The sequence below is a fragment of the Antrostomus carolinensis genome, unplaced genomic scaffold, assembly GCF_000700745.2.
Source record: "Antrostomus carolinensis isolate BGI_N321 unplaced genomic scaffold, ASM70074v2 scaffold12441, whole genome shotgun sequence".
Taxonomy (NCBI): Eukaryota; Metazoa; Chordata; class Aves; order Caprimulgiformes; family Caprimulgidae; genus Antrostomus; species Antrostomus carolinensis.
In genome coordinates, this window is record NW_010293521.1 from 31080 (window position 1) to 46895 (window position 15816).

Below are 15816 nucleotides of genomic sequence, written 5' to 3' on the forward strand. Positions count from 1 at the left end.
GAAAGAGAAATATTTTAAGAGCAAAACAATTATGTTTCATTTAAAAGAATGCACATTTGGTCATCTCCAAAATTGTTCTGGAAAAATAAAGGAGGTGAGATTTGAATCCCTGATTATTTGTGCAGAAAGAGAAGACAGAGCTAATCTTCAAAGCAAAATACTTTGCAGTAGCTCAGTCTCTTCCTTTGAAGTGACTTCTATATAAAAACTACTTTCCCTGCTTTCTGCACAAATCTCTTGGCAGGGATGCATTTGTTAAAGACTTCCATTCCAGATTAAATTGTTTTATGCAGAACATAATTTATAACTATATGGAAGAACTAATGACTTTTGACATTCAGTAATTGTGCAAACACGTTCTCTAAACAAACGTTACCTCCAAGTTTATGTTAGAGAATCATATTTTGTTTGAAGTCTTTTATTTTCCACTAACACACTTTGTTACATGCACTTGCAGAGAAGATTATAAAAATAACATTTTGGAGGAGGTGGTAGCCCAAGATCAACTATGTGCTGTTTGGAAATGACCATAGGCAATTTGTGAGGTGATTAGCATGGCCTGCCTCACAAAGCCATGCTGTGCTTTGATTATGTGTGCAGACTTTTAGTCTAAAGTACTGAATAAGGAACTATTTTTCTTGCAGGGCTCAGTGGCCTATGTTCCTCAGCAAGCCTGGGTCCAAAATGCAACTCTGGAAGATAACATTATCTTTGGAAGGGAGATGAATGAGAGTCAGTACAAGCGTGTGATTGAGGCTTGTGCACTGCTGCCTGATATAGAAATTCTTCCTACAGGAGACAAAACAGAAATCGGAGAAAAGGTATTTGAGTACCCACTCTGCCGTAACAGTGCTATTGCTTGTACTTAAGGCCATATGACTTCTGCTTTATCTTAAAGTTGTATTGAATTTAAAACATTCAGAGTACAGATCCTCTAGAATAAGAGACAAATTTGAACAGTATGTTTTTCTTACCTTTAAACCTCAAATGGGAGGAAACCTGTCCTCAATTACAAATGCAAAAGCATCTTGCAGTGACTTTTTTTAATTGTTTCTAAGTTGCTGTGGTCATAGAGCAGAAAAATGTATGGAAACAGAAAGAGAAGAACCTTCTGAACACTTCAGTTTCATTTAAAACAAGCAAACAATGCCCTCCTGCCCCACCACCAAACAAACAAAATCAAAAAACCCACAAAAACAACCACCACACCAAAACTGACACTTGGTCACAAAAGTGTGTGTGGTGTGGGATTTGGAAACTTCCATAGATGATGACGTGCTCTGCTATGGGAGGAGGACTGGGTGTCCCCTAATGTGTGGCCAGCAGGGTATGTGTATGTAACCTGCTAGGTGTTCTGCTAAGCTGATGTTCTCCAGAAGACAGGGATATGTAGGGATATGAGTTTTGGTGGGGTATAGCTGCCAACTGACAGCCTCAGATTCAGTAAAGGGTGCAGCTTTGTCTTCCTTACTGGTCAGCAGACTAACCAAATTGTAGAGTGTGAACAGAGTTTGTTTATTAAATCAGAGGCAGCATTGCAGAAATACAGCTGAGAAGAAAGGAGCCTCTGAACGTACAGCATTAGGCAGGTGGGTCTGGGTTAACTGCTGTACAAGACTAGCAAACACTTGTTTTTGTCTGGGCCCTCACTGACAGTGAGCACTTAATAGACGTGCTTCCTTCTGAGAGGATTTTGATGATAATTGCTTATGCTGTTGTGGTAGCGAAATGATTGATGATGGAAATTGTTTCATACAATGTTGGTATTTCTCTAATTTGCATAAACCACCTAAGGCTTGTGTCTTTCACAAACTGTACCAAGACGTATCTTTTCAGCTGTAAATAAAGGATTGTATTTTCTTGTTTCCCCAGGGTGTGAATTTGTCTGGAGGACAGAAACAGCGAGTCAGTCTTGCTCGGGCAGTTTACTGTAATGCAGATGTCTATTTATTTGACGATCCTTTATCAGCTGTTGATGCTCATGTTGGGAAACATATTTTTGAAAAAGTTATTGGACCAAAAGGAATCCTGAAAAATAAAGTATGTCGTAATGAGATACTTGTCTCTAGAGAATGATTTGGTTTTCTTTGAGTTCAAATGATTCCAAGTTTGTCAAGTTTCATATTCAGACTTTTGTTTCAAACATCTGAAGAATGAAAGAATCCTTCTGAGATTTTTAGAGGACTTCTATTAAAAAACCCTGACTTTTTATAATTAAATGTGCTCTGGTTTCTGTAATTCAAAATTCTTTGATGCGAAAATCAAGACAAGGACAGTATTTTTTCTTAGAAATGCTGCATGCCTGTCCTTATTTACTACTATGTGATAACACAGAATTCAAGCAGCAAGAGCAATAGTTCAACTATTGTATTTACTAACTTGAGATGTTAGAATTTTTTTTTTTCCTTTTGCTGTTTAGACACGGGTTTTGGTAACCCACGCCGTCAACTATCTGCCTCAAATGGATACAATTCTGGTGATGACTGATGGAGAAATCTCTGAGATGGGCTCCTACCAGGAGCTGCTGAAGCAAGACGGGGCTTTTGCTGAGTTTCTTCGTACATATGCTAATGCTGAACAAAACATGGAGAACAGTGGTAAGTTTACAAATAAATTCTCTTGGGATAAGCTGACATGTGGCATGTTAAGGGAGTCACATTAAAGGAAATAATACTGGTAGTGGAAGGAAAGTTAAAAGAAATTATTTCTTGTGATGTACCTGTAGGTAGAGGTGTTTATTTCTTCAGGGCATTGAGGGTTGTGAGATTAAACACACATTCTTTCTTAAAATTTAGGAAAATGTGGAGCAGATCTGTAGTAAAAGTCCTCTTACTTAAAGCAAAATTCAGATGCTTCTGAGATCAAGTAAAAGTCCTCTGAGGTTTATACACCCTTCCTGTGCTTATTAGGATGTGTTATCTTTGTGCAAATAATTCCTTTGGGGATGGGGAGGAGGAAGCAGCAGCTCATTTTTGTAACTGATGTCCCTGGCTCCTGCTTTTCTGTTTTACAAAACAGCTGTACAGCTGCACTAATACAGGAATATACTTTAGAGTATTTTTTGTCTTTTTTTACCTGCAGCCAGTTGCAGTATTGGATTTTAATAAGGGAACTTAGTCTCTTGCCACTAGCCTGTTGTCTTCAGCAGCTTTCCTATGGTGATTTCCTGACATTCTTCCATATGCTTGTGCCAGATAGTATGAGGGGGGCTTGCACTGTGCTGACTGGGGTTAAGTTGTTGGCATGTGCTTGAGGCCTGTTTGGTAGCAGATGCCTGCTGCTGAGCATGGCAGAGCAGGCTCTCCAGAACGAGGAAGGGATTGAGCCTGCTTTTCCCTTCATCTTCCATTTGGAAAACCCTTGGTTCCCACCCATTCCCTAGAGGAAAAGCAGAGGCGTTTTTGGTCTACTCCTCACATGCCTGTCACAGGCAAAACAGATGTGTGTTTCCTGGATGTGCAAGGTGGCATCTTCTCCTGGCTTCCTCTTGTGCATCCAGCTATCCCTGATGGGGAGCTGTATTTGGGGTTGATGTGTTGAGCTGAGGCTCAAGGTCAGGATGTTGTGCTGTAGGCTAGCTCTCCTCTGTGAAAGGTCTCTTTGTATGCCTCAGTTGTCACTCTGCAGACTGGGATGCTGGTTTGGGTGGACACTGTCTGTAAACAGCAAGTGCTGTACGGATGGGATCTCCCACTGTGAAAAGCACTGCAGGAAGAGATTTTACAGAAGCAGAATCAGGCTAGCGCTGTGTATTTTTTGTAGGTGCTCCTATAGCTACTTTGAGCACAGACTTGTTCCAGTGTTCAGAGACTTCCAGAGACGAATTAACTTTCTCTGCAGTTCCCTAGGAAGTTAAAAATGTGACTTGGATGGAGATTTGCCTCCTTTAATAGCCTTGTTCTTTTAGCCTTTGTCTCCTGCCCTTTCCAAGTGCATGGTAGGTTTTGAAGTCCTTTACATTAAACTAAGTTACTTTACCTTTCTGTTTAAATACTGGATCTTTTTTTGTAAAGTAAAGACAGTGCTTTATCTTTTGCCATGCTTCTCTATGGTTGTCTAATAAAAGGCACTTTTGTAAGTGTGACCCTGGTGATTCGGAGAGGATTACAATGTCAGAGGGTTGGCCTATTTGCAGCAAATTTTTCTGTTTTGGTCAAGTGATCTTCTGCTAATGGTAAAAAGAGAAAAATAGAGACATTATTTGTCTGGTTCACAAGATAATAATATTTATCAGATGTGTAAAAGATCTCTAAATATTATTAAAAATCACAGGTTCTTGAACAAACACAGAGTAATCTGTGATGAGAGTCAGCCTGAGCTAGCTGGAGAGGATCTGTGCACTTCCTTAAAAAGGGAAGCCCTGTTGTGTCTGAAGCTACATGTTGGCAGCTTGAAAACCTCTAAGCAGGAGCAAAATAGAAAACTGGATTGGTGCTTTCTGGCTGGAATACATCCTGCTTCTGCAAGGGTGGGAAAGCCTCTCCTCCTACCCAGTCTCTGAGGTCTGGCTGAGATTGTTGCCTCTCAGCCCTTTTCTCCCATTGGGATTCCTGAGGGTTACCTGCTGTCTGCATGCTGTACTGCTGCCTTTCCCATCCTCAGCTTCACAGGGTTTCTTCTGTGTGTGTGGGAAAACTCCCTGCTCCTTAAAGCTGGCCCTGCGTGAGGCTTGGGGATGGCTCAGAGAGGAGGTGTGCGCTTCCCCTTCTCCAGCGTCCAACTTGATGCAGAAGGCAGTGACGAGGGTGGCAGCAGTAGCTGCTCAGCCATAGGGATTGCAGTGTGCAGTGGGTACAGGAAATGGATGCCTTACTGTGTCTACAGTGTGTAATCTTCTCCAGAGTAACTGGAATTGCACATAAAATTAACCTGCCAGGTTGTATAAAAAGCATCCAAATTCTTCTTGCTTTTAGCAGTTGTTTGGTTCTCTGGCATTTAGTGTGGCTGATTTGCTGTTGCCAGTACTACTCCTGCCTGTGCAGACTGGCCTAGACTCATAGCTGTGCTCGTGACTCCTGTGAGTGCATTTCTGTTCTGATGTCCCCCTCTCCCCACTTCGGACTTGTAGCTGTTGCTGCGGTACCTCTTGCTGTACAGATAGCAAGTAGTTACTTTGAAATTACCTTTCTTATGACTCTTTTCCCTTATCTCCCATACTAATGCAGCAGATGTTAGTTTTTGGTTTTATGTCTGTGTGGGTTGGGGTTTTACTTTTTTTTCCAAATGACTTCAGCATAAACTTTTTGTCTTTGAAAAGCCTGGAGCCAATTTTAGTGTTTGTGGGGAGTAAAAGTGGTTCCACAGAAATGCAACTGCACCAGAAGGTTGAAATTTTTTTTAACTGTCTGTTTCATCTTTGATCTCGACTGCAGTGCCTGGAAGAGAGAGATGTACAGCACAACCAGTAATTCTAGATCTGTTTTACGTTGTCTGGGCTGTGCTTCACGTGGCTGTCTCCCCAGCACTTGGCTCTGTGACTTTGAAGTAAAAAAAGAAAAAAAAAAAAAAAAAAAAGCTGAAAGACCTTTCCTTGACTACTCAGTTCATTTTCTTAACATGTGAATTGTCAGCACAACAGGTTACTCAGTTTTGTTTTGGAGGGTAATGGAGGCAAAGGTACTTCAAGAACTGCTAAGGGTCTGGACTGTAGCATCTGCTTCAACAATGTGCATATCTTGCATATCTCGAAGAGAAGCTTCTTGATCTGTCACTTGTAGCTATTCAGCTTGAATGTCTTCGAGTTTTTCCTTAAATTTTGTGGACTTAATTCCCCAGATCTCTGCACAAAGTAGAAATCTGCTTTCTTGAAAAGATAGTATGGTACTGGAATAAGATTTGCAGGGTTTTGCTTGGCTGTATAAATTGTTCCCAAATTGCAGCAGTGAGAAAAAAACTTCTAGATTTATTTTTAAAGTGGTGAATTTGAAAGGAAGATAACTTCCTTGCTGAATATTATAGCTTTGTGTTATACACTATGTAGTAGTATGTATTTCATAATAAAAATTAATTCTGCATTGTGAGCTGGAGTTTCATATCTGCAAGTTAAACCATTGTGCCTTCACGATCAACACTGTCTCCCAGTAAAGCTCAGCACACCTGTATTTTGTGTCTGTGCTTCTTTCTAACAGCATGGGGCTGAGTTAAGCTTAGTAACAGTGTTGGATAGTTAAGATCGCTTGTATGATGCCTGTAGGGATGGTTGAGTTCTCTCCTTTCTGACTCCTTGTAAGGTGAGAGTTAAATATTGAGATATTTTTGCTTTTTTCCAAATGTTGTCATGGAGTCTGGACCTGATTAGCAACTCAGGAAACACCTGTCTGTGTCAGGAAATAATCTGACTTTCTCTTAAGTTCATTTTCGTTATTTTCTAGCAAAATTCAGCTCTTTCCTTTCTCTCTCGAAAGTAAAAGCTATTTGCAGCCTCTGCCCCGAATAGCAGAAGCAAATACTGATTTAAGATGAGTGCTGTTAGGGAATTGAGATGGTTGGAAGTGTGAAATATCTCACTGTTTCTTACTAATCTGACCATGCAGGATAATGCTCGGGTACTACAGAGTAGATGGGACTGAGTAAACCTGTGCTGCTGCAGCTCTCCTCTCCTTGCACTTGCCTGACTAAAGCAAGGCAGAATAGCAGAGCTGTGGGAGGAGAGATGTCACCATGTAGGTAGAAGTTGCCAATCTGAAAACGTGATGCTTTGCACCTTTAATGTTAAGGGCAAGTTGTCTCTTAAGATTCTTGAATGAAGTCTCTTGCCCACCTCTGGGGAAAATGCATATGGTAGTTCTGTGTGTGTAGTGAGGTTTTTATGTTGTTGTCAATGTGAGGCCACTTCAGAGTAACTTTTTTAATTCTCTCTTCTTTAGTATATATCTTGAAAGAAAGTAAGTTTTTTGATCTGTCACTTGTAGCCATCTGATTTGGATTTTTTCTTTTTCCTCAAGGTGGTCTTTTTTGACTTGTATATGAGACTTGAGATTAAAAAGAGATCCATTTCGGCAAACTTGATCCTGCCCTGGGCATTTATGGTTTTGTGGTTTAGGTTGTGCTACTTGGATGCATTTGTGTTTCTAAAGATTGAAAATGGTTGAGTGTGTTCTGGCAAAAGTTAATTATGTATACTTTTAGACTCAGATCCTTCGTTAGAAGGAACGATTCAACCTCTGGAAACAGGTAACTGCTTTTTTGCCATGTGGCTTTGTTAGTGCTTGTGTTGGAGTAAAATGAGTAGCTGCAGTTCATTTGAGTCATTATTAGAATTTTGTTAGCACAATAGAAGGTATCAGCTTGGTTTGCATGTTCGTTGTTTGTGTGATGCTACAACAGTTGGCGTGTCAGCTTGTAGATAAAGAATTGCTGCTCATAACTTATCTCAAACACTTCCATGAGGAACCTTTAAATAAACTTTACAGTTGAACCCTGGATTTAGGAGTGTAGTGAGTGTACCCAGAGAGGCATCATGCAGCATTGAGCCCTGAAGGTCCTTTTTGTTCTCATATGTGTATTTAGTACTTTGCAGCTGTTCCCTTTTATTGTTTCTGAACACATTTTTCAACAGAGCCCTCATTAGGGAGCTTAGACCCTAGGTGGACGTGCCGGATTTGCTGTGGCAATCCTGAGCATTTTTTGTTCTCATGAGGTTAAAGGCTGTATAAGCAGGGAATCTGTGTCGCCTACAACACTAAATCAAATTTAAGAGCTGTTAGGGCAGGATGGTTTATTCACAGTTTTGTTTTGTTCTGTTCGTGTGGGTTCAGAACTTCAGTGACGCTTTAAAGCGGTATGATGCTGGAATGCTTGCTGGTTTTCATACGGGAGCCTTTCAAAATAAATCCTGTCGGTGCTTAAAATAACCAGCAGTCCCATACTGGTTTGCTGTCATTCGTATAAATAAAAATAAGAACTAAATCATTGAACTCTTCACCTTTTCACATTTTTTTGTGTTTTGGTTTTTTTTGTTTGTTTTTTTTTCCTGCTTCTATACCACAGTGAACAGTTTAGCTTTGGGTTTTTAGAGTAATGAACCAGTGTTCAGTTTGCAGGCACGGGAGGGAACAGCTTTATGTTCAAGCAGTCCTCACAATGTATTGATGAATTATTTCATGCATATATTTTTGCTTTAGTATAAAACCACGAAAACTTCAGACTCTAGATCTACAGAGATTTTCACACATCTTTTTAATAGGTGCGGCTGGTTGTTTGCATAAACCATTTAAAATGCAAAAATTTTTTGTTACAAATTAGGAATTAACTTTCATACTTACAAATAGAGTTCCATTTAATTGTCAGTTAATTTTTTAGGAGTCAGTAATTCGGTTTATATTAGAAAAATGATGACGTAATGTGTACCTAGAAGTTTTACTCATGGTACTGTATTACTCTGGAGGTGCTCAGAGAAAGCTTAATATTTCAAGCTGGCAGGTTTTGAAGTGTTTTAGACAATTGTCTCATGTGTGCTGCATGTTGTTACAAATGGGATGTTGTGGGATAACAAGACTTTTTTTTTTTTTTTTTTTTTTTGAGAAATTACATTCATAGAAAGATCTCTTGCTTAAATTAATCTGATTCTTATGATTGCTTAAAAACACCAGGCTTTTGCATGTTGCTTCCTGCTTCATTTTGCAGGAAGGCTCAAAGGTAATAGCATGTGCCTTCTGTTCTTACAGCTTCACCCCATCATTTACTAGAATATCTTCTCATTGCATTCTAAAAGGAAAATAATTTATAGTTAACTGTGTAGAAGTGGTTTGAAAAGGAGTGGTTGGATTGTTTGTTTTGGTTTTTTTTCCACAGAGTGAGTCATAGTGTGACTTGGTATTGTATCCTTTAACATCAAGTATGTCCTCGTAATTATATTACATTATTATTACTGACCTACATTTGGTAGAAAAATAGAAAAATAAATGTTCACTGTCTTGGTAACTAGTCCTGTTGGGAGTGGAACTAAACTGATTGGTTCATCAGGTCTGAACCAATGAACTACATCTGTTAGTATATGTAAATACTTCCTCGTGTTCCTCCCTTTGCACATTAGGACTGCACCTGGCGTTAAAGATTGACATGAAACCTTTGTATCTTTTTGTTTACTATTTTCATGTTTCCTTTTTCACAACCCCCAGATACAAATAGTCCATCTGGAAAGGAAGGGAAGCCTATAGAAAACGGAGTGCTTGCAAATGAAGCCCCTGGAAAGCTGATGCATAGGTGTGTAGTCTCTATCTTTCCCCCCCCCCTCCCCCTGCCTCGAACCCAAGAGAGGTGAGGTGCTGCTGCTCCATGGCTCCAGGTCCGACAGTAGCAAGGCTGAAGATGTACTTCCAGTAGGTACGTGCACATGGAGTGTGTATGCACACCACATGTACACATGGCTGGCCACACAGATCACAGACATGTAGAGCACCCCCACAAACACCACACCAAACGGGCTCATTCTGCTCCCATCTCTGGCTAAGCAGGATGGAGGTTCACTAGTGAGAATATAATACATGTATATGTACCACGTGGATCCCCCCAGTTGCTGGGCTCAGACACTCAGTCTGCCCAATAGCTGCCCTTGGATCCCAGTCTCCCCAGTTGCTAGCAGCCTAGGCATACGAGCCTATAAGGCTGCAGCCTCAATCCAGTTTCCTGGTGCAGACTGTTGCGCATGTGTGTCTGCACATACAGAGCTCTTGTGCTACTCCTCTTTACCTGTGAAGAAAGAATTGTGTTGTAGCAAGATGCTGTGGGTTTGCTCACATAAAAGGAAGAGTATCATATTGGTGAGTCTGGCTTTCAGACTTTTTCCCAAGACTTCTGCAGCTGACTGCTGTCAGATGGAATGAAGTGCTAAGTGGACCTGTAGTCTGACCTAGTACAGCTGCTGTTATGCTTGAGAGAGGCCAAAGGCAATCACTTTGCTTCTACCTTCCCAAAATCAGTCTCATAGTCTATGCCTTATTCTTGTGGTGCTCTAGAGATCCTGTATTTCTGGGAGCTAATGGGTGCCTTGGGCGTACAGTTGCCCATTTTGCTACCAGTGTGGGTACCCTTTTTACACGTCAGCAGCTGCACTGTACATGATGACAGGGTTTGTAAAGGCTGATGTTGATGATCACCAAGCATTTTTCTTTTGGGAGTTTGATTGCTCAACCAAGACTTTTTTGACTGGCTAGCCTCTTACTTGTATCTGAAGATGGATACTCAAGAACTGAATGCCCTCAGGGAGGATTAGGAGTGCACTGTGAGGGGAAGAGGGAAGCTCTAGTAACCACTGGCCTGGTGATGACTGGTTAGGAGATACATTATTCTGGTGGTAATCAAAGCCACTGACTTAGAGCCATGGACTGTTGAAGTCTGTTTATGAAGTAAACACCTGACCTGTATCATGCTGAGACTGAAAAATAAATGTCTTCAAACAGGCAACTCAGTAACTCTTCAACATACAGCAGAGACACTGGGAAGTCACAGCAGCAGAGCAGCACAGCAGAGCAGCAGAAACCACTTGCTGAAAAGAATTCCTGGAAACTGACGGAGGCTGACACAGCAAAGACCGGGAGGGTAAGGTCTCCCATTCCTGTTTCCTGCACTCTTTTTCAGTTTCAGAAAAACCCACAGAGTTCAGAAGCAAATAGCTTCCAAAGACCATGTAACTGGGGTGAGAAAGGTCTGAGTGGATTCTTGGACTTACTGCTGCTTGTGTAGTACTCCACAGAAGCGTTGCTGTGCCCTCTGCTCCTAAAGCTGAGCTCTAGGTTTTTGTGCAGAAAGAATGCTGACACCAAAACTTCTGTTTAAGATGAGGGGCCTGACCACAGCAGAGTTTAAAAGAAGACATGGAAACCTTGCAGCTATTTCTTGGAGAGAGGTTGTGACAAATTAGGTGACCTAATGAAATTTGACCTTCAGCGTAAGGAGCTAGAATTGACTCAGATGAATTTAAGCCAAGTTTCCACTGTAAACACAAGTACCTAATTCCAGGATACCCCGGGCTTTCTGAGAAACCTGAGAGTGAGGTTCCTGGGAAAATGGCAGTTATACCTCCTAGCAGTGTTGCTTGTATGCTCTGATTTAAGTTAGATCATAGGATACAAGCTATGTGGAGCAAGGATTTAATTAAAGGCTTGCTGTGGTTTAACCCCAGCCAGCAACTAAGCACCACACAGCCACTCGCTCACTCCCACCCAGTTGGGATGAGGGAGAGAATCAGAAGGGTAAAAGTGAGAAAACTCGTGGGTTGAGATAAAGACAGTTTAACAGGTAAAGCAAAAGCTGTGCACACAAGCAAAGCAAACCAAGGAATTCATTCACTGCTTCCCATGGGCAGGCGGGTGTTCAGCCATCTCCAGGAAAGCAGGGCTCTGTCACACAGAACGGTTACTTGGGAAGGCAAATGCCATCACTCTGAATGCCGCCTGACTTCCTCCTTCCTCCAACTTTATACACTGAGCATTATGTCATATGGTCTGGGATATCCCTGTCCCCGCTGTGTCCCCCCCCCAACTTCTTGTGCACCCCCAGCCTACTCACTGGTGGGGTGGGGTGAGGAGCAGGAAAGGCCCTGACTCTGTAAGGACCACCACTCAGCAGTAACGAAAACATCTCTGCATCATCAACACTGATTTCAGCACAAACCCAAAACACAGCCCCATACCAGCTACTATGAAGAAAATAAACTCTACCCCAGCCAAATCCAGAGCAAGGCTGTATAATCTTGTGGTGAAGAGAGAAAGCCAAAACCTGGAACTTCTCAGTGAAATTTTTGGCTCTGCCACTGATGCTCTGTGTTACTTCAGGCAGCTCTCTCCTTACCAGTCCCTTGGAAGACAAGGGAAAGATGATGTGTGCGTGCCCTGGAGGGATGTCAGGTTTGACAGTCTCTGCAGAACACTTGCAGCTTTTTTTCCCAAGCAGTGGCTCTCTAAGAGTGCAGCTATTGTGTTTTTACGCTCTGGTGCAGGGATACTGACTTTAAATAGGGGTTGAAGAAGGAGGAATTGCTAGTTTTGAAACTTAATCTGTAAAATGAATATTTTTTTTTCCCTTCTGTCTTCAGGTGAAGGCAACTGTGTACTGGGACTACATGAAAGCAATTGGACTCTTTATCTCTTTCTTGAGCATTTTCCTCTTTATGTGTAATCATATAGCGTCCCTGGCTTCCAACTACTGGCTGAGTTTATGGACAGATGATCCTGTTATCAACGGGACACAGCAGTACACAAATGTCCGACTGGGAGTGTATGGAGCACTGGGAATTTCTCAAGGTTTGCTTGGTCTTGCATATTTTAAGATTAGCTGGTTCGGAATGTTTCTAATGCTCTTGGAGTGCTTGTATCCCCAGAACTGCAGCAGCAGTTTGCTAAGGATTTGTGTGGGGTGGTGTGTTTGGTTTTTTTTTTTCCTTTTTAGAAAGATGAAAAACTTGAGTGAATAAAAAAAAAAGGCAAGCAAACCAACTTATAAAATTAATTCAGTTAGTGAATATGTTTTTTTCGTTTGTACAAAACAAGAATGAAAGTGGTTGGCAGGGGCTGATCAGCCAGCAGTTGGTGACAAAATGTCTGACCCAGGAAACGTCTCCTTGGCCTGTAAACGAGCCATGCTAGCCGGGTTTGCAGGGACAATTTGTCACAGGAGGCCATGGCTGCACTGCCTCCCTTGCAGCCACTGCCTGGCTGAGTTATGTAGGCTGGTGTTTCCTCTGACTGAGGGTCCATCGAAGACACCACAGGGAGGCCAGCTCAATGGTTTTCTATGTGGCCTCTTTGTGGTCAAAGTTTGATTGCCATGAAACATAATACCCCAAGTACGCCGCTTCAGAATTGCCATAAAAATCCTGCAATAAAAACTAAATGCCATCTTAAAATTCAGTGGTCTGTGCTCAAGGAAGGTGCTCAAATACTACACAAATTTTTGTGATGGAGAAAAAACATCTTCCATGACAGAAATACAGTGTTTTCACTGGGCCTTTTTGGGGGTGGGGAGGGCGGTAATTACTTGGAGTAATTGCTGAGTCTACCTGTAGTCAGCCCCAGTTCTCAGGATTATTGTGCTGGAGATGTGCTAATGCTGAGTGATGACAAAATGAAGGAAGATGTTTTGTGTGAGAGGAGACAGTTAAAAATAACTCATCTTTTCTAGGTATTGCTGTGTTTGGCTACTCGATGGTTGTGTCAATAGGAGGAATATTTGCTTCACGACACCTGCACCTTAACCTGCTACACAATGTCCTCAGGTCACCAATGAGTTTCTTTGAACGTACACCCAGTGGAAATCTGGTGAACCGTTTCTCTAAGGAGATAGATACCATTGACTCCACCATTCCACCAATCATCAAGATGTTCATGGGCTCAACGTTTAATGTGATTGGGGCTTGTATCATCATTCTGCTGGCCACACCTATAGCTGCTGTCATTATTCCACCTCTGGGAATTGTCTACTTGTTTGTGCAGGTAGGGGGTTTTACCAGGAATCAGCAGTCACTCATCCTCTGTTACTTAAGACAGTTATTTTCTGACTGTGCACTGGGATGGATTTTATTGTGTTTGACTTGAGTCATGCTTGACTGACTGTGCTTTGCATGGTTTATTGATTAGCTGACGTTAGCAGAGCATTTCCTTCCGTTCCTGTCAAGTGTAGAATGACTTCTGTGCAGAAAGTAAAGCAGACTATAAAAATGCCATTAGATCTTGAGGCAAATTTTGTATAGCTTGTTGCTCAGAGCCCAAGTATGGGAAATGTATGGGCTCTTCTAAAGCTTGCTTCCAAATAAAAGCGTAGCCTTTAGAGGGGTATGTGTGCATTGCTGAAGTGCCTCTTTTGTCGGAATATTGTTTACAGAGCAAGAGAAATGATGGCAGCCTTTCACTCCTGTCTTGTGTAGGCAGGGTGTGCTTCGTTTACTCATAGAAATCTGGGAGAGACAGTACAGATTGGAGTGAAGAAGTTGGATTTTGACTGACTCTTGAATCTACCAGGCTCCATTAGTAAACCTTAAAAGCTGTAACGTGTGTGTTATACTGTTGACCTAAACTTGCAGAGAAGAGAAAGAGGAGAAAATGGCTATTGCATGAGATGGTTTGATTGACAGCCGTTTAAAGACAGCAGAGTGTGTGTAATGGTGTTTTTAGACCTGAAAGTGTTGGAGGAGGCATGTATTGCCATGTGTAAGCTGAATCTCTGTAACTAACAGCCCAAATGGCAGGGAACTCTCTTACGATTCCCTTTGTCTTTTCACACGCAGTCTGGATGTAACCATAATTCTCATACTCTGATTTACAGAGATTTTATGTGGCCACTTCTCGCCAGCTCAAGCGCCTTGAGTCTGTCAGTCGTTCTCCTGTGTATTCTCACTTCAATGAGACCCTCCTGGGAGTCAGTGTCATTCGGGCCTTTGAGGAGCAGAAACGTTTCATAAAGCAGAACGACATGAAAGTGGATGAAAATCAGAAAGCTTATTATCCAAGTATTGTTGCAAACAGGTAAAAGTGGGGTTGAAATATTGAAAGGCATTTACATATGGAGGACACGGTTCTGCTGCCTGTGCTCCTTATAAATCACAGCTCTTGGCATATCTATCCAGGGTAAGAAAGTCTGTGTGGATGTATCTGTTTCACAGATATTTTTATTAAACTTCTGTGATGCAATTAAGATTACTTCTGAATTTCTGTTCGTTCTGAAAGTTTCTACTTTACTTCTGGGTAATATTTTTTTACAAGTTTTGATTCATTGATCCCAGTGTTAATCACAACTGCTTTCTGAACTAAGACAGGAATTTATGCACCTGAAAGGTTTATTAATTTTGGATGCCTCTAGGTTTGCATGCTACTTGACTGGAACCTTGAATACGTTGCAGTTCCTGTGTCACTGTCAGTACCCAGGTGCCATATTACTAATCTTTTCAAAAACAAGATGTGTGACAGAGCACTGGTTGGCCACATTCCTAATTCTCTGTGTGTGAATTACCAGAAAGATGCATTCCATTTTTCTGTCTTGCAGGTGGCTGGCTGTCCGTCTGGAGTACGTGGGGAACTGTATTGTTCTCTTTGCAGCATTGTTTGCAGTGATTGCACGCAACAAACTCAGCGCAGGTCTAGTTGGCCTCTCAGTGTCCTACTCACTGCAGGTAACGTTACCTTAAAAAAAAAAAAAAAGCTCTGAAATGTAAGACTGCATGAGAAAGTCAGAACCTTGCTACAGCTTTGGAGGGAAAACTAATATAAGGAACATAGGAGGAGAGTAACAGCTACAAATAGCATCTGGAAAGATGCTGGGAAGTTCCTTCTGTGCCTTGTCTGTGTGAGGGGATGTGACTAAGATGACTCATCTCCTGCATATTAAAGGTATCTGGACTCTTCTCCTGTCCAGCACTGATTAGCCAAGATGTTGTTTGTGTTTGTGCATTCCATGAACTTGCAGTGCTTTGGTTGTTTTGTGTTTTTCATTTATTGCAGGTAACATATTTAGTGTAAACTGCTTCTAGACTTGTTTTCTTTTTGCAGATAACAGCATACTTGAACTGGCTAGTTCGCATGTCATCTGAGCTGGAAACCAACATTGTTGCTGTTGAAAGAGTCAAAGAATACGCTGAAATGGAGAAGGAGGTACATTGAGTTGTCCACCACAGCTGTAGAAGTCAGTGCCCTGTTCTGACATGTTTCAGCCTGACTGAAAGGGTTGGAGAGTACAGCTGGGTATGTCCTCTGAGCTGAGGGATGGGATAGAGCTTGGTGCTGTCAGTGCCCTCCCTCTAGGGACAGGCTCTTACCTTGGTGGGTGGTTCCTTTTGAGGCCTATCCACTGATATTTACATAGTGTTTTTAAAGAGGTGTGCTGTTC

At 41.7% G+C, this 15816-nt stretch overlaps 1 protein-coding gene across 1 annotated transcript in view; it reads left to right on the plus strand.

Annotated features, from left to right (window-relative positions):
* LOC104532171 (multidrug resistance-associated protein 1) overlaps nt 1-15816 on the plus strand; it is a gene marked incomplete at its 5' end in the record, with an annotated part of 41177 nt that overhangs the window by 19387 nt on the left and 5974 nt on the right. The window contains 11 exon segments of the mRNA XM_029087290.1: nt 645-821; nt 1873-2040; nt 2420-2597; nt 7129-7173; nt 9120-9204; nt 10401-10539; nt 12035-12242; nt 13120-13430; nt 14260-14459; nt 14977-15103; nt 15480-15581. Coding sequence (XP_028943123.1) covers nt 645-821; nt 1873-2040; nt 2420-2597; nt 7129-7173; nt 9120-9204; nt 10401-10539; nt 12035-12242; nt 13120-13430; nt 14260-14459; nt 14977-15103; nt 15480-15581 — 1740 coding nt within the window.